This window comes from Nomia melanderi, chromosome 5, assembly GCF_051020985.1.
Source record: "Nomia melanderi isolate GNS246 chromosome 5, iyNomMela1, whole genome shotgun sequence".
NCBI classification, from domain to species: domain Eukaryota; kingdom Metazoa; phylum Arthropoda; class Insecta; order Hymenoptera; family Halictidae; genus Nomia; species Nomia melanderi.
Genome location: NC_135003.1, coordinates 13,730,147 through 13,749,848, shown reverse-complemented (window position 1 = coordinate 13,749,848; position 19,702 = coordinate 13,730,147). Strand labels below are relative to the sequence as shown.

Genomic DNA, 19,702 nt, shown 5'->3' with positions numbered 1-19,702 from the left:
TCTACAAACGAAGCTAAACGATTTATCAAAGCTTCCATGCGCATTTCTATGACATGTGCATACACGATGCGCCGTTATACCGTGCGCTACAACGGATATTCTCCCAGACTCGTTTCTATCGTCGGATTCCAACTAACCGACCTAACATTTCGCAGAAGTCTCGACGTTCGCGGCGCAAACTTGTTGCATCTACTCCTCGCGAACACTTGGTGGTGCTCTGTACTTATCTTGAAGCCCTGATGGCCGAGAAAGAGAGCCCAAGCGTTCCCCGATATTTCAAAAGTTTTCTCTGGCCGCCACCCAAGGCTAAAACACTCGAAATAACGCAGTAGCAATTTGTGTGGGCGGTCTGCCGGACGGTCAGCCTGGTCACACTGGTGTCCGGTGGCAGGTGGAGCAGCTTTTGAGGTGGATCCCTCTCTATCTCGGCTAGTCAAACCAACAGATGTAAAGGTCGCGCGCGTCGAGAATGAGGTCTATGGAACTGGGTTAACCAAATTCACTATTTTCTTGTTTCCCACTTGCCGGTCCGCACAGTGACACTCCCTAAGCTCGACAATTCCTTCGAACTTCTGCCAGTCATCGAACAATTACGCGACGCGCGTCTATGGGAATATTTCTCGCGTACGGATGCGTCGACTGGAAATGGAATCGGTTTCAGGTTCGTCGGTTTTAGGCTGAACACATGATTGTCTTGCGGAGAGAGGGATAAGACAATTTGATGACTGTTTTTGTAAACGGATCACTGCTGCGACGTTTTCCTGCGAATCTTATAATATGTACTTGTTTCTGTATTTATATGTGTCACATGGTAGTAGGATGTGGACGTTTTTGGAGAATCGATTTAGGAGAGAAATTTCTGGAGAGTATTGAAATGGAAATCGGTTCTCTTTGTTAACGATTTGCTTCGGCTGAGAGTAAAGGGAAAGTGGTTTTGAGAGTATCATGGTTTACATTGAATTGTACGATTTGTATTCGTGTATTTTCTAAGTGGACTAAATCCGTGGTGAAATCTGGTGAGTATAAGTTGGAATCGAGGGTGGAAGGAAGTTCCTTGGGAATTGATCCAATAGAGGTATGGCTGTCGCGGATCGTTTGGAATTCAGATTGGTTTAGAACGGAGCATGTAACGCAGAATTAATATTTTCAGGAGTGAACACTGTTTTAATATTTTACATACGAACGAATTAGTTAATGGATTTGTTATGTAGTTTTTGAGAATTTCATTTTTAAATGAATATCGAGGGGTTTCACCAGTAATCCTGCTTTCAAAAGTTTAAATAGAAGAAATTATTTGTTTATAGTTTAAGGGATAATATATCACAAATTCATGGGGAATCTCGTATACACTCATATAATTTGCATTTGAATTTATTTATAAGAGCAGAGATACATCTTATAACATAGGTGTTATAAATATGATTTTCAACGACAGTTTTGGTAAATGTTTCTCAAATTGTTGATTAAACAACACTACTTTAAAAACTACGGTAAGTCTATATGCAAATTCATATTTTTAGCAATTATTTAACTCGAATAAACACTATCAATCTTCCCTTCATAATTCGTTTTCCATAAAATCCATAACCTGATAACGTTACATAATTAAGAAAACTCTATTAAGAGCAACGGTAACGTTAAAAGCTTGAAAGCGCAAAAAGGGAAGTTGTATTTTTCGAAGTCTTCCAGTTTTCGATTTTCTATTTTAAGCATAAAAATGCAGGCGAACACGTTTAGCTGAGGCAGTTACCTATAAAATAATTAGACAGATAATGTAACTGGCGGGTCGGTTTTAACCATGTATCCTCATAAATGAAATTTTATGATTGTTCTTGGCAACGCACTGAACGAAAACTATTTCTTATGTGTACTCGTTGGGAGCGCACCATAGGAAACCATACATCAGGGCAACAGTGCGTAAGGCGGTTAGAAAATTCGGTTTCGCTAATACAAATAAGCGAAGAGTCTATAAATTTCATATGGTGTTTTCATGGAAGTGGTTGATTATATACGTTGTATTAATTTCCCGAACCATATGGGTTTCTTTAAGAGAACCCAAGCAACCCGTTAACGACACGAAAGACACGCGGAACGTTCGGATTTAAAAAACATCCTCGATCCGGAATTATTAATAACAACAAAAAGCTTCGTTAATAAAGGATTCAGAAGTTGAGCCAATATCGCTTTCGTTCACTGTTGCGTTGCCACTTATTTTAAGAGCAGCCTATGTCCACATTGTAACCTGTACAAATACGTTTCGTATATTTCATTTATCATACAAATTTCAAGCAACAAACAGAAACTGAAAATGGAACGGTCAGAAAATATTCAAATCATTTCGTGTTCCACGCGTAAATTAGAAACAAAGATTCCAAATTTACGTTGTCATACAAAAATAAATTATATGTTACTGATATTTATAAAATTCTTTTTTACATATGGTTTCTTTACGCATCCACGTATACGCACGTATATCTTCGGCCTAATATATTAACAATCCTTCTTCCCGCACGCTGAACAGTACACTATCCAACAAATTCGAATTTTTGTAGAAACTCAAAATACCCTCAATGAAAATTCTTCTGTCGTTCAATGACACGTAACAAACTGTACAACAATACACTAATTCTTTGCACTCCGAGCAACTCTGGCAGCTATTACTATATAGCCACTACCAGGAACGTCAAGCTACAGCGGCATTCAAAAATATAAGTCACCATCCAAAGTGAATACAAATTTCTCTAATTCAACCTTCCTCTAATTTCCCTATATTTCCGACATACTCTTAACCATCAACACTCATAGAATATTCATTTCCACTCGATAGAAAGAAAAACCTTCAAGTATCATCGAAAAATACCAAACTAACTTGATACGAATACTGAACATATTAATAACGCGCAACAAAAATGAAAAACCAGAAACCCCTGAGGCAAAAAGTATAATTGGCCAGGTTACGTGCGAGTAACCGACCGTCTGATAATTATGGAAATGAATTCGAAAAATCGCAAAGTGCTCGTGCGGATCGTAAAATCTTGAATCACGTGCCCGCCAAAAATATGCCGAGGAGTAACTGCATTTAGTTGCCTTCACCTATCGGTCCGGCCAGGACGAGGAATTGCTCCGAGGGGCAACCGAAGGCACTGCCAGCAAAGAAGACGATTGAAAATACCTCGGGGTTTTCATTTCAGTTTCGAAATCCGTGCCCGAGAATTGTAGTATTCCGCGGCGGGACTAGCTACCTAGCTGGCATGGGCTAGCACCTGTCGCGCGTCGCCGACAGTGGAAATAGCTGTTTTCAGCGAGGAGTAACGCGCGCTCGCTACCCACTGACATAGAGTAACGCGAACGTGGGTGCGACGAAATTAATTGCTTGCGCCAATTACTGAAATAATGGTAAACCTCTCGCACCCTTGCAATCACACGAGCATAATGAACACTCTTTGTTACTTGCGCAGAACTTGATCGGCGATCTCGTTTTCGCCTGTTCTCGAATAAATGATGATTGCGTCCTTGATGTTCTCTGATCGTATTCATATGGTAGTTAATCGTCTTTGTATTTATTTTAACGAAACAGTATTGAAAATGAAGGGATGATTGTTAGGTATGTAGGATTGTATAGATAGCTTCGTTTTCGCGTTTTTGAATGATGATTGTCTTTGATGTTCCTTTTATCGTATGCGATAGTTGTCTTTACATTCTTTTTTATGTAACAGTGTTGAAAATAAAGCCATTTGACGACCTAGATATGGAAATACGAGAATAAACAGTTTTCCGTAATTTTATATGGTAAGAGCATAAGTAAAACAGAATAAACATGAAAATGGCAAATTTGATGTCCTCTATGTTTCAAACAAAATAGGAAAAAGGCATAATAATGAATTAAACTTGCCTCTAATATTAAACAAACCACGTCACATTCCGATTCCTTTAGGATCACTGAAATAGCGAAGATTAACTAAAAAGTGATCAACTCGTACATTTCATTACACCTATCTACTATAAATATAGAGGTACATATTTTACAATCCACGATGTATGTATAATAATTACAACACGGAAAATGAATGGGAAACGCGATAAGAATACTACTGATAACAACTAATAAACCGCACGGCCGTATTATGGATTTTTCGTGCGAGCTATAAAATAAAATAAACGTCACACACACACGAGCGACTAAGGTTTCTCGTGAGAAATCGTAGCGCCGCGAATGCGTGACAGTTATAAATTAATATGTTGAATGTGTAGCTGAGCTGCGTGCGGTTGCGGGATTAATCTAGAGAGTTTCCGTGGGCCGGTGTAAATTCATAAATTACCGCTGAGAACTTCCTATAGCGTTACGTAAAAGAAAATAGGTAACAGATTTAAAGAGCTCCCACTACGGCGACGGAAGTATAGGAATCATCTTTGTCTAGCAGCAGGCCGCGAGAAATCCCAGCGACTTCTTATTCGAAAGCTCTCTAGGACTATTTTTGTCCATAAGCTGAATAGCGGAAATAGCTTAGCCTAGCCCCTGGCCTAGAGCGTAGGCTTTTGACCGGCCATTTTAACGTCTCTTTCAAGGATGTACCGTGACGTCACAATTTCTTCAAGAAGAAAAATGCCCGCCCGGCGGACGCTGTCGTGTAACATTTTCAAATGGTACCCGTAACTTCAACCGTGGATCTATTTCGACGTATAAACGTTATTTTTCTAATGAATTGAAATACCGGGTGGCCTATACACCGTTCGAGCTGTTTTATAAATGCCAGATACTCGTTGATTAATGATCGTGACAGCCATCGCAATGACGCATTACAGTAGCCATTATTGACTTCGAAATATCGAAGACGGACGCGAGAAAAGTATGGAAAAGGTAATAGATAATTTTAGACGATTTTTCTAGAATTCTAAATTGTTCTCGACCATCTGTGTGTTTCTTTGGTAATTATTTTTAAGAGATTTCAGTGTTATTTTTATAGATATCTTGAGATATATAATATGATGATGTCCCGAGTGTTATATGTCGGTGACGCTTGTTCGGCCATTTTTGGAGTTTTCACCGTATTGTTATTTGTTCTTTGAAAGTGTATAGTTTATTACTCGCAGAGATATTTGTCGTTTATAATTATTGATAGAGATTATGTACATTGAAACGATTGGATAATTATTTTGAAGTAATGACGCAAATGCCAACTTATTTTGAAAGTAGCTTACGTGTTATCTGACATTTCTTCAATTAGATCTATCTACTTTCTTAAATATTAAGCGATCTTGATTTTAAGATCATTCATTTCTCGTTGATTCTTGATGTGCATTTTGTAACTTGTTGAGCGGACTAATATTACGATATTCGATACTAAAAGATTATTATAAAACTTATTCTTTATTCCTAATAGGCTGGCACAAAGCATCTTAGCGTTGTTCCTCGGCGTCGCCGAAAAAATATGTTTCCTCAACGAAAACCCTTACGTAACTATCATAATTCACCGATAGACTAAACATAAATTCAATTAGTCTCGGCTACTCCAAAAAAAGTGCGTAAGATAATAAACGTCAAAGCCGAATAGAAAACCGCGGTGATTGAAACGACAGTAATATCAAATATTTATAATTACGATATTAATCAATAGATATTTAATAAATATATCAATCTATAATATATACATTTATTACTAGATCAAATATTTATAACCACAATATAATATCAAACGCGTGTTACTAAACCCACTACAGAATGTTACCTCGAAAAATCTCTCGTTTCACTTGTTTCATTAATTTCCAATTACTCGAAGCGTTTTTAACACTAAACGTACAATTTTGTACACATCTACTTCCAAACTAACCATTCTAATAACTGATTACAAAACAAAGTAAACAAGTTGCAAAGCAAAGCTGAAAAACGGACAAAATGCAGAATGTTCAATCAAATCTAAACCCTTCGCCGACCGTCGACATAACGAGATGAAATATTCCTACTTCCTAAGTCGCAAACGAATAATTTAATTACTCGAACAGCAAGATACCATCACGTAACCTCCATTTCCATCATTAATTAAACGATCGACGTATAATTCAGCTCCATCGGCTTCGTCTTTCCTATATTCCGAAGAATCTTCGCTCGCGAAGAGTCGGAACCGGTCATTCGACCAGTGCGTTCAGCGTTAATGTTGATTTTCTTGGAAATAACCGAACGCCCGCTGACTTATGGAGGATAGCGTATATGTATCAGCGATTATGGTAACACGGCGTCGTAGCAGCTCGTACGCGTCCCGATAATCCGCGCACCCTTGACGTCGTCCACGTCCACGTCCACGCTCGCCAAGTCCGACCTCGGTGTATCCTTGCGACTATTTTTGCGTTACGCGTTTCGACATGATAGATGGGAGTTTTCTGCGTTTCCTCGACGTCAGGTTACTCGAAACCTGCCAAAGATTCTCCCCGGTGGCAGGGAACGTTGAATAATTTAGGACCGCGGACAATACCTGTCGTTTGCTCGCATATCGCACCAACTCGGATCGCCGCCGCGGGTTTTCGGCCTATAGTGAACGCCTGCCAACTGATTTTGCTCCACATCTCGAGAAGAGTCGCGAGAATTACGACCCCGGCCATAACTTAGCCGCCCTTACCGAGCCTGCTTCTGCCCGAGCGACTCGGCGGGAACAAAATGGCGCCGGGCTCGCGCGCCGCCCGGTCCGATAAGGGCGCGCGGGCCTTCTCCAGTTGGCACGTGCTTGATTACAGACGGACTCCATGCCGTAAAAATAGATTTCCTCGCTGCTTTCATCGAGTCATAAACACGTGTAATGAAAGGCAGCGCCAGGCCTTACCGTGACCCTTTTCCTTTTTTTATACAGGGTGAGGCGCGTAATTGTGATCACCTCGGTGACTACGTGAGCAGTAATTTTTACTTTTTTTTCTAACGGTGAATAGTGCGTGGCGCACCTGTTATTCTTTCGTCGTTTATACTTTAGACATTGAGAACCTCTTTTTAATGTTCTTGCATGGGAATCGAATTTTTACTGTTGAGATCAATCTGGGAACGTCTGAAATAATAGCTTGTGAATCGTTGAATGGTAATTGCTTGTTTAGATATTGTTTTATGGGTTTCTCTGTCGTTGAATTGATTTATTGTTGGATAGTTAATATTTGAACGATTCCTTCTTTTTGAAGAAACGTGTATGGATTATTTATATTTTGTAAATCGCATTTATAAAATTAAACAGATTAACGGAAACGGTAATGATAACGGTATACTTTATACGGATAGAAGAGAGATGATTCTGTAGAGGTAAGGTGTAAATGATTAGACTATTGTGATGTAAATTTAGAATTCTGTAATTTATCGTTCTTAGACCTTTGAAAAATTTATAGCGATTCGAAGAATTTTGAAACGATTGAATTTCCAAAGGAAATTCCTATTTTATACGATGTGCTGAAAATGTTTATTGCTACTGGAAGCGAAGTTACGCTTTTCGTATTAGATTATTATGAATCGACTGTATCATGTTTCGACTCGTAACTTCTTTAAATACGTTCCGTAGTAACTGTGTAGTAAGATAATCTTCTGCTTCTCTCGCTTCCCTTTGATCACGACAAATACGTGATACCGCATAAACAAACAGTAAGATCACGCGTAACAAGTGACTCGCATGTAATCTTGTCTCATAATTGTCTGCGTAATCGAATAAATATACAACAGCTTTATGTGCGATAGTATTTTCCTCGGACACTTGACTGGTTCATTAAAATCATATGCTCTTTGATAGAAAATTACCTTGCGTATAATCTCTGTTATATTAAATAAATACCTTAGCTAATCAGCGAACTTTTTCCAATATTTTTATAATTAGTCATACTGTATGGAAAAGCTGCAAAGTATTATAGATTTATTTTCCTGTTATTAAACTCTGTATTTTGCGCATTTCTTGCATACAAAAATGCGTAGAGCATAATAGAACGATAAATTAGAAAGAAAATAATTAAATTTTTTACATCCTCCTGTACTCACTTACGTAGATACCTCCTCATTTACAGAATAAACGTTCTACTCGTAATTACCGAAAACTGATCTACAAATATTGATATTCATACGAACACCTACAGTTTACTTATCGCGATATGTAGAGAACTTTTTATTATCTTATAAAACTGATCGATCAGTTGATCGGCTGCAGACATTTCCTCAATAATGACTAAAGCCAGACTAAACGGTGACGCTTAGCAGCGAGGTGGAGACCACCAGTTAGTAACCTTGAACGATCAGCTGATCGTTCGATTGTAATCTATATATACTTATTATGCAATATAAATATACATCTAGGATATACACTACATTATTGTTGACTTGATATTCAACACGAACAATAGTTGGACAATCGATAGACATATAAAGTTGTACGCTAAAAGATCTTTGTGCAAACATCTATTCTTATATGTTAACCCTTTAGACCCGAAGGTTGACTCTCACTCACTGCTTAATTTGATATAAGAAAATTATAAAATTTTGTGTAATGCATCAATATACATCTGATCGGAAAGGGTTACTTTACGTAAACGAGAATCAAACGAAAACACGTGTTGCTCCTATAAGTTAATAAATTGGATCATTATTGAAGTTTAAATTTGAAATATCAATCTCCGATTTAGACAAAATTGCGGAAGGAAATGCGAACGTTAAGTATGTCATAGATTACTCGTTGGAACACTCGATAACAGATTATTACAGTGAAAACCGTTCTGTCGTTTCGATAGTACGGAAAAAGAGTCATACACGGTGTATAATTGTTTTATATTATTTATATTGCATATTCCTCGAGAGTTAGCGCTGCTTTCATCCGCGTTTTAACCGTAACACGAACCATTGCCGACATTCCAGGGAAAATGGTTCCTCTATACCTATCGGCAGTTCGCGTCGAAGAATTAGTTCCAAACCAATAGAATGCGGACGGTGGCACCGCGATCGGTCAGTTTCGACGTATAAACAATCGCATGGATGTTATTTATAACCCTTCCACGTGTCGCCGTGGTTCGAATTAAAACAAACCTACAACAAAGTGTGCAGGAGTCTTGGCACTGAACAGCCGCGAGCATTATCGCCGGGTGTTCACGTATGAACATCATGGTATCGCAAAGCAAAGTTTCTGGCACGAATTACCTCCGAAGCGACACACGGTAAAATTGATTCTTCAACTCGATAACCTACTCTAATAAAAGATTCGGCCGATTTAAATTATTTTAAGCCGTTTCACAGCGGAGTCTCGCACGTAGCGCGAACGACATACGAATCGGCAGTGACGAACACCCTATTTTCGAAATTCCATCGAATCGAACGCTTCGCCGAGCGTTGTCTCGACGAATGGAACAAAGATGATTCAATCGATGGAAGATTAACGAAACGAGCTTCGCTATACGAAGATGATGTACCGCGACAATCCGATCGCTTGTCGAGAAAGACGTTAGCCGAGCGGCGAGAAAGGAGAAAAAAAAAACATCTGAACATGTACACAGGACGCGATTAAGTCCTCGATGGAAAACGTTGAATTCCTTGGACGAGTTTTCGGGAACACGAAAACGTTGTACCAAAATTAGACGTTAGAATCGAGCGGTTCAACGATAGTCGTGTGATTAGGGAGTCTTGGTGACAGCCGCTATTATACTCTCGGTGCTCTTGTACTTCGCTGCAGATGCCAACTATCGGCAGTCGCTATGTAGAGATGTCGGACTATATTTGGGACGTTGAGCTACGGTTACTTCACTGGCCCAGTTGGCCGTTGATCGGTCCCCACGTATTTTTAGTTTAGGTCGTGAGCACCTAAGAGCGACTGCATCGCAAATTACTCGAGCAGCGTACGCGCAGGTAATGAACGTGTACAGAACCAAGCCGACTGCCGTGTTTATAATTAGACCAATGTTATTCGCACATGATTTTACATAAGTGGCACCGATATTCCGGTTAACCCTGAAAATCGCCGCGGCGGCGCGTCCCCGGCCCGCGGGCCGATCGTTCTTGATCCGCGGCTATCGAGCTCGCTTGACAGACGCGTTGACTCCGCGTCACAGACTTCCTACCGGAAAGAATGTCCGCTCTGACGCAACACGCTGAGCCAAAGACCCGTTGTCGTTCAACGGTACGTACTGCACACGTGCACGCTGCTCACGGCGCGGGCGATGGCGACGATCGGAAAACTAGATCCCCGAAGTTCTCCGGCGAACGAATTCCTTGCTAGGTCGGATTAGGAAAATCGCATGGAACGAGACGAATCTCCCAAGTCGGATCTCGGAGGGCTGTCTCTCGTCGTCGGACGCAGGGACAGATGGAATTATGTGTGCTCCTCGTCGGGGGATCCACCGCGAGCTAGTAAAACGTGCGACGCGTGTATCTGTCAGCGCGCAGCTAAAGACACTGTCCTCTTTTCCCAATAGCTCAAATTGTAACAGTCTCGGGGACCGAGCTTATCTCACCCAGTGAACTATTTCTACGTTTAGAAGACGTTTCAAGTATGCCGCTCAAAGAAAGAACAATGGAGAAAGTTACCCTCGATCGACGTGGTTATTCTTTAGGGGTTTCGAGGGGTGTACGGGGCTTTCTAAGGTTTTCTGTGGCAAATTTTCAGGGAAGACCTTTTTTAATTGCTCGCAGTGTGTTCAATGGAATGTTAATATAGAATCTAGTAGTTTATAATCAACCCCTTGCTCTGTGATTTATTTCTTAATGATCGACACTACCGTATCATTAATAATTCATTAGAAAAAGGAAACATCTCGATGCTTACTCTACGTCTACGTTTATTCGAAAGATTAACGGTTGATAATAGGAAAGTAATATTTAATTCAGAGGAAACAGATAATTCTCAGATTTGTCGGATGCACTTTAAAGTCTTCACCACGATTCCGACTCGATATCGCAGGCGAAGAGGTTAAATTTCATTCGCAGTTGTCGCACGGCTAAGTCGAAACAGCGGAGCAACAACACTATCTTCGCGTTAATCGAACGGTTCGTCTAAGGAAAGAGATTTACGGGCCCGACAGGGATTCCCTAGAATTCACAGACGCCGAAATCCTTCGTCGTATATCTGGAAAACCGTCACGGCGAACGTCCGCGCATATTTACCCTAATACCTCGGGAACACTGTACTCCGAAGGAACGGTTCGCCGATGGACGAGCGACGCACAAGAGTTTCCGCTTCCTCGTTAAAAAGTGAACGTACCCACGCTCGCATCCGTGTCCCGCGCATATTTTTAGGAACCGACAGGATAATACGAAATTAGACCGGGCGGCCTTTGTACGAGGCGCGTCATTAGTTGTTTGCGGGACTACGGCGCGTGTTACGCCCAATCCACTCGCTGTCCCTGGGAGGCATTATTGTTGCCAGAATCCAGAATAGACGTATCTCGCACGCTCTGCTCCTCGTAACCCCTATCTGTCATACGAAATCTCAACTTTGATCCTCTTGATGCCTCCCCTTAAATCTTGGAGGACCATCTTCCGCGCAATCGCGGTGATTTGTTGGCCGAGCCCGAAAGCCAGTTGAGCATCGTTTCGCCGTCCCTCTTGCGCCCGACGATCGGCCCCGTGTTTTATGAATATAGACGACCCTCGGCGAACTTTCTATCGGCGTTCCGATTTGTCCCATTTAAAGCGGCGCACAATATTTTAGTCGGCGCAGTCCGCCCGTTCACCCCCGGCTCGGGCCGGTGTGTTCTGTCGAACGGGGAAAAGAAATTCAACTCGGAACATGTTACATTCCATCGATCACTGGAGCTGACACGCTGTCCCATCACGAGTGTTTAGCACTTCATTTATAAAAACGTCCATAAATAAACAGGATTCGGGCTGCCGTTTGCGAGCGGCTTCAAGCTGACACGCTCGAGGCTCTATTTCGAGGGGTCTGTCCATTGAAATCCGCGTTAGCGTGGAATCAAAGTCGCCGGAACACGTGTTCCGCTGAACGGAGTATCGTTTCGCTCGAACGGTCCCATAAACAATCGTGCGACAAGGATATTAAAATTAAACGAGATCATTCCTCCCCCCTCCCCCTCGGCCGCATCGGTGACCCTTTCAAGAGCGAGGCTTTGATATCCCGCGTAGCGCCGTTTAAATTTTTTTACTGCTCCGGCACGATTTAAAAAGACTGCACCGCTTAAAATACCTTTCCACGCTAATGAACGCGCGAAAGATGGCGTGGCCTTTCCCGGTGCTCGAAGATAAAAAAGAAAAATATCGTTCGCCTAATGAATCCCGGAACGTCGGTACGGTAGCTGAGTTTTACGTAACACTTTATGTTTTACCTAAAAATAACGTCATGCTTTGAACCGCGACTACGAGTTACCGACGAAATAACGACGTCTATTTTCGTTCGTCGTAATGAGAAAATGGCTCGGACCTATAGCCGAGCGTTCCACGACAACTTATCAACCGATTTCTGCCACGAGGCGGTCACCACGGCATGGCTTTCGTTTCCGATGAATAAGAGCATATTACGGGCTCGATCGCCGAAACTTTGTGACACGTACAGTCAAACAACCGACGCGTCGGTCCCGTTTCATTTGGCCGGCTCAAGGGAGCGCGGTTCGCTCGATTCGTACGGCATTTCCGAGAATAAGCTCGCGACTGCACGCAATATCCTCCATTACTTTGCTACGTGTTTATTTCTGATCGGCAGCTGATATACGTACTTCCGATTTATTCCACTGACGTTGTAAAATCAGTCGATACGCGGGAAGATCGGTTAGCCCGGCTGAAATGGATTTCATAGGAACCAGAGACGCAGCTCGATATTAACCCTTTGCACTCGATTTTAAGAAAGAAACATGTCTTCTTGAAATTCCTCTATAGAAACTCCGAGTGTGCATCTATTGAGACTCTAATTGATTTACAATTCGGTTTGCGTACTGCTAAATCGGTTTCTTTAATCATTTCTCAGATCATCTGTCATCTTCTGAATAATTGCGAAAAGACATCAGGAATAGGTAATTTTGATCATGTCGGTGCGTTGCACGAAGACTAATATTAAATATCAAAGTGTATAGTGTTCCCGTATGAAATCAAGCGTCGCCCTCCGAGTACAAAGGGTTAAATGTATCTCAGAATCGCGAGGAAAGCGCGGAACGTTGACCGTACGACTTCCTTCTTCTCCCTTAGCCCCCATCTGCTCTCCGACCGCTCGCTCGCTCGCTCGTTCGCTCTCTCCCTCCTAATCTTATGCGTGAAGCATTCAAGCGCCATCGCGTGGGCGGCTAATGGTTCTTTTCTGCACCTATTTATGAATAATGCTCCTAGTACTTCACCGCGCGAATCCTAATGCATGAGAATCGCTGATCAAGCTAGGATACTTTCGGAGAATATCGCGGACGATTCCGGCCGCCGGTTATGCCAGTCACTCGTTCAATCCGTGGAGGCAGGGTTGCGGGAGGATAGGATAATTCTGTTGACGTAGTGCAGTTAATAAATTCCCTTCGATCGACTCCTAATCGAACTGCCGCGCCGTGTGATCTTTTTAAGACGAATTCGATGCTCGATGCGTACATTGTCCTCGAGTCCCGAGCGTAAGGGTCGCGACAACTTCGAGTTCGCGTTGTTCATTCGAGACGTTCGAGAACTCGTTCGAAAGATGATCATTTTTAGATGAACCGACGACGAAGCGAAGTGTAACCATGCGAGTTCGCCGAAGACGATGTCAAAGATCTCACTCCTGGTAACAAGCGGCGACTTATTTTAAATTTACTACACGTTGGGCCGCGCAGCGCGAAAGGAAAATTATGTAACGATTTGTGGTTTCCTCGAAACGACCAAGGTTCACCGCCTCGTGCCTGTCACCGCGGAGACAATAACGGAACAAAGCGGCGAAGCTTAATCCGTGGTTTCGCCTTGTTCGGGCCGATAATATAAATGATGTGTCTCAACTGGCGAAATAACAAATTTCTCGGACAAGTTCGGTCGTTGGGGGTCGCCGTCGATAAATTACCTTTGAGGTTGTACCTGATATCGCATTTGGATGCACGCCAACCACCTATTTTCGATCTTAAGAAAAATCCGTACCTTGAGCATTTCCAATAAGTACATTGTATCGATTGTTACGTGGAACGATCGCCTCGAATAATAATCTTTCTTTAAGATCGACAGCTTCCACCGCGACCGGTCCGAATATATGCTTCCCGAGGAGATTTACCGGACCGAAATCTTATCGCACGCGTTCATAGTTCGCCTCCTGAAAAGAATCGAGCCGCGACAGGATCCGTGGAGGAGACCAACGGTTCGCATGGTGGCGGAGGCGGCGCGGTACCGGAAGTCGGCCCGAGGAGCGACCGATGGGGCGATTCGTTTGACGAGGAATTGTTGCTGCCGGTGAACAAAGCACAGGGTCCCGAAGCGTCGGTTCCGAATCTCCGCGAGCGACGGCTAACCGAATTCGAAGGTTAAATCGAAAAAACTGCGACGACAGCCACAGGAGGCTGTGCGGCAGTCGCCGGGACCACTGGCTTCCGGCCAGAGTTTTCCCTCGTTCGATGTCTCGCCGCCAGGTAGCGACGCCTACGGACTATTTAAAGGAATTTCGGCGACGTTCGTTGCTTCGTTTTGTTCAGTAGCGCAGGCGTTGCCCTTTGAATGTTTGTTGTTTGTTTTCGTCCTCACCCTTCCATGTAAAGAGTAAATAGTAAGCACGCGTTTCGAGCGATGCTCACGGAGGAGTAGTCGATCCGGATATTCTCACCTAGATTCAGTTTTACACAGTGTTACAAGATAATACGTTTGTAAGCTGCCGTACGAACTCGTGCCGCCCTGACCAGTGTTTGGAACCGGGACCTACGGTGCCGGTTTTCGACGAATCGACAAATCGATCGAAACGGTCGACCGGTGAAGAAAGAAGCATTGGTAAGTCCACTCGCTGAGCACCAGCACCGGTGACACCGCCAAGTTAGTGTTTTGTGACGGTACATCCTGACACAGTGTGAACTAATGGGAGAAATAGAGAACAGCGGCGATGAAAGTATAGAAGGACATGGACACCGAAAAGTGATGTGTGACAGTAAAGCTAAACGGGACTAGCCGCACCGTGGATTCTTGTGGATTTGTTACGGAACCGTGAAAAGTCCAACGATAACGACTAAATATCATCTTTCATTCTCGACCGATATATCGTATGTGCGCCGCCTCCGATCATCAGTTTCGATCCTGAGTTCGGTGTCCAGTGACCTCTCTTCCCTTTTACATTAACGATCGATTTCGAAGGAATATCCGTCGATAGGGAAACAATTGATTAGAAGGTTCAGTCGAAATTGTGGCGATAACGCGTTCGTATCCGCTCGATAATTAGAGTTGCAACGGCACCTCCGAGCCTATAAAGTTTCGGTACGTTTAATAAGTTTCGCGCTAAAGGAATAGAATTAGCGACCTCTCGCGAAGCATTTGTAGCGACGAAACGGTAATTTCTTTCGTCAAGTATCGCGAACAACTCTCTTCCTCGAGAATGGTACTTTCCGTCGAAAACTCCGCGTCGAATGCTTTTGGTTACCTCTCAGATTAGCGTGGCATACCCAAGATTCAGCTAGACTAACATAGTGTGTTGCTTCATCGGACGTGTCGATGTGAGGCTCGCGTTACATACAAACACGACCTCTACTTGTTTGCCAACAAACGTACTACATTTCCTATCTTTATAACCCGTCCACCATGTTGCATCTCATCTTCAAATAGAAACCGTTCCGCCGCGCCGCAACGATTCGAATATTATATCACCGCCAGCCGGTTACCTAACAATATTTTGGCATTAGCGTTTCGCCCCCTTTTAATTTCAATGACTCATCGCGCCCCGCGCGTAAATCGTTTTACACTTTACCCGCTGCTCCGCGAGGGACAGCCGGGAAATTCATGGGACCGCGGTACCTCGACGAGGATCCTGCGCCCAGGCGCAGGTACCGTTCCGGCGAAAACGAAGGTGACACTGGCCTGTTGGCGGTGAAAATTGAATTCGAAACGTGCGATCTAAAAGTAGACGCTGAGCAGACGAGCGTAAAGGTAAACCGTATGAAAAGTGCGCGTAGACGGTAAAAAGAGGGAGGAGCGTCGGGGCTAGAGATAAGGGAAGAACGGCCGAGGGAGAGGGACGCGTAGACGCAGCCAGTGGTAGCGCGATAGAGTGAAAGGGTAGGAGGGAGGGAGGGCAGGGAGAGAAATCAGAGTGGCTCCTGAACATCTCTGCCAAAATAATTAGGAAGTCGTCGTCAGAGACGTGCTAAAATCGTCCGCTGGGGCACGCGCGATTTGGCCGGCTAGTCGCGTCCCGGGCGTACGAGCGAGCTGGTCGACCGGACAGGTTTCGTACCGGTTTCAAAGTGTACCCGCCAGTCCCGTGCGACCAATCGCCCAGCCGCAATCGTCTGGCCTTTTAGCGCGTGCCTTTATTCAAAGTCTGCCAAACCGAATGATATGACCGTTTGCGTATTTTCGTTGGTGCAACGAGACAGCCGTCTACATTAGCGTCGAAAGGGTTAGTTGGCGGGAATTTTTTCACATTTCTTGTTTGAATGCGCTTTAAAGGGAGAAAGAGGGAGAGAGCGAGAGCGAGAGAGAGTGAGAGAAAGAGAAAGAGAGGATGATTTGATCGTTGGTAGAGGGTTTGATCAAGCGTGACTCTAGCTTCGGGTGTCGTTCCATCGGGATTGTCCGTTCGAAGGTTTTCGCTGGTCGAACGGAACCGGACTCGGATGATCGCCGGGACCGTTGGACGATTTGTCCATGCGGCAAACTCTTTGTACGTGGCAGTCGTCGCTTGTGACCGATTTTGGTGACCGTAACCCCGATGGGCTGCACCACCCTCCCGCTGACATTTAAGTTTAGCGTCTAACCTTGGCTTCGACGTTTACTATATACGACCTTTAAACTTGATTCAAATTCGAAGTTCGCTGCACATCGGCCTTGAACCCGCGGCTGCCGATCGACATTGGAGTTTCCGATCGTGCAATGAGTTTTCTGTGTGCTTACGTACTACTAACATCGTTACGCAGCTGGATAACACGTAAACGAATGGGACCGTCGACGCTCGGATCCCTTTGCGTGCCGCGACAAGCGTTTATGTGTCATCGCATAATGGATAAACGTTGTGCAATCTCCTTGGACGCACGACGAACATTTCCCTGACGTTTTACCGATCACGACGAACAAATAAAAATGAATCGATTGTGAAAACATGCTAATCAATAAACGAGATTCTTTTTGTTCACATTTGTCTAGATTCTTGACGAAAGCGCAGCGCGACGTTCCTCTTTACGTTCGACGATTTTAGAGTAAGTCCAGTGTGACAGCCAATGACTCAACTGAATCGATAATTTCCTTCTATGCAAATAGACGACGGAATAATATTTTTAAATAGCGCCAACGCGTACGCTTTCATTATCCGTCGCGAATTTTATCATCGACGCCCTAGACGCCGCGATTCTATATTAACGCTAGGGAAATAAAGAATTTAAAAATACGCCTGTCACCAATGACATCAGGCAACGGGAAAACAAAGTGCGAGTATACTTAACCTAAGTTTTCTAACGTTACGTAACCGGTTTGAAAAATTTCATACAATTTCCAGACTCCGGTTGTCTCGCTCTTACATAACTAACGGCCGAACAAAAGTCTCTTCCGATTCGTTGAACCGATCGGCCAGATCTCCCTGTCGCGGGTCCTCCGAGCCGATCGCGTCGTTAATTCACGCGAAATCCTCGAAATGAAATTATAAGAGCAACAGTTACATAACGACAATATAGTAATGTCCTTTGAATGTCTTAAAATACGCGCCAAGGAAATAGACTAGCAGAAGACTGAAAATAGCCGAGCGCGTCATACTTCACGAACGCTGTCCAGCCAATGGCGTCGTTCCACATGCTCGGTCCGTTCGACTCGCACGCACTTTTCCTGCGGTGTGGCGCGCCGACCGTGACGCGCGACCCGCGAAATAAACCGCGACAACCCTCACGTTCCCGTGATCCTACGGGATTCGCACGGCACGGATACGAACGGATATCGGGTAACGTGGAACGAACGATATTGTTTAGTAATTCCCCAGCGTATTCCCGATATTTACGTCTCACCGTGGGATCGTAGACGGCGCGGTGGCAACTGCGCCTGCAACTTGTTAATGGCGCATTCCGCGAGGTGGCGCACGTGCGCGATAATTCGCCGTTCGCTGCGTCAGTCTCACGGAAGAGGAGGTTTGCTTAGCAGTTAGGGAGAAATATATCAGTTAAGAAAATGACGTGTGTCTCGAATTTCTGTGCCCGCGTATCGTGATACGTCGTGTTCCGGCCGCAGGACTATTATTATTAGCGTCCGGCGAGTATTTTTCGTGCCAATTCCTTTCCACGTTCGTTTTTTTTCTGTGCTCGAGTGCATCTTAGGGACCTGTAGCTAACCTAAATAGTCGGCAACCGTAACGTAATTTTTCTGTGACACGTCGGCATCGAACACCTCGCCACCGTTCTCGGTGAGTTTCGTTTTAACCGTTGGAACTTCGCGTCGCGGCGTCCTCGAGCGAATAGGGCCAGGAAAAATCGGGTCGTACACGCGCCACCGAGTTATCACGGCCTGGCCAGGTTTTAACCTTTAACAGTCTGCGATGCGACCGTGAGAAGTGCGTACACGCGGTGCATTTTGCGTGTTCATTGTCAGCTCCTATTATTTCGTGTGCTCCCGACTCGACGCGTTCGTTTGTTCAACGTACTCCTTGGACTTTTTACTTCCATTCGTCGATCCATGTGTATTCAGAGCTGTTCCCTACTTCCTTATTTTGGAATTTTTATGGGGATTGGAATCAATATACTTTGACACACATTTCCTATGTTCCTATCATTTGGAGTGGCTCCTTCCTCGTTTTCTGGCCTCATTTTCTTATTATTTCCTTGTTATCTCCTCGTCCACATTTGAAATTTGTATTATTGGTAACAATTTAGTGTACAGTGAACTGTGCTTTATGATTATCTGTCTCCAACCGTAGATGATTTGGTTCTAACGCAAGGTATGTTCGTATTCCAGAAACTACAGTGTGAATGAACGTGGACAACTATTGAACAGATAAGATTAGTGACATACTAATACAAAACCAATCATGGAGGACGGCCATTGCAAAACCGTGGAGGAGGTAGTAGGTTATTTCAACGTTGACCCGGAGAAAGGATTGTCTGGTGACCAGGTGAAGAGGAACCAGGAGAAATATGGTCTCAACGGTAAGTAAACACAGTGTACATTTCAATCTTGCGACACCGTAGGCTCGTACGTGCAACAATGTTACACTTACTGTAAACCAGTTACGTATTTACTCGTTGGAAAATTATTTTATCTATCATACGTACTAGTTTTATCATCGAGCTGTGGCTTGTGGTACTCCTGCTGTTCTGATAATTCAGTGTTCGTAATAACAGAAAATACTTCAGAAGGTTACCTCCTACATGCTATTTATCGTCACGATATATCGGAATCAGTACGCGTTTCCGTTGTGTGTATACATAATTAAACATCACGTGACGCGTTACGCTGCTGTCCGAGCAAATGTAACGTTACGAAGTTCGCGTAACGCAGGAATTATGACTTTCTACTTTTCTTCATGATCGGCAAAGAAGCCACACGAAATTCGAATCGTTAGTGTTCCGTGGCAGTGTTGTGTACCAGAGTCACTGCGCGCATACCACGGCTACCTGTACGCTCGGTGAAGTTGAGTAACGGCGGTAAAAGTGA

At 43.8% G+C, this 19,702-nt stretch overlaps 1 protein-coding gene across 12 annotated transcripts in view; it reads left to right on the top strand.

The window, feature by feature from the left end:
- Nucleotides 1–19,702, top strand: part of SERCA (ATPase sarcoplasmic/endoplasmic reticulum Ca2+ transporting SERCA) — a 68,487-nt gene that overhangs the window by 442 nt on the left and 48,343 nt on the right. For 4 of the 12 annotated variants that reach the window (XM_031972059.2, XM_031972068.2, XM_031971970.2 and 1 more), the window contains exons 1-2: nt 14,539–14,857; nt 19,004–19,194. In XM_031972059.2, the coding sequence (XP_031827919.1) occupies nt 19,077–19,194 (118 nt within the window). In that variant the 5' untranslated portion in view covers nt 14,539–14,857; nt 19,004–19,076. Of the gene's footprint in view, nt 1–14,538; nt 14,858–16,239; nt 16,473–17,854; nt 18,000–18,063; nt 18,603–18,686; nt 18,910–19,003; nt 19,195–19,702 lie in introns of those variants that run through there. The other 8 variants (XM_031971987.2, XM_031972015.2, XM_031972024.2 and 5 more) reach the window with 8 other exon arrangements.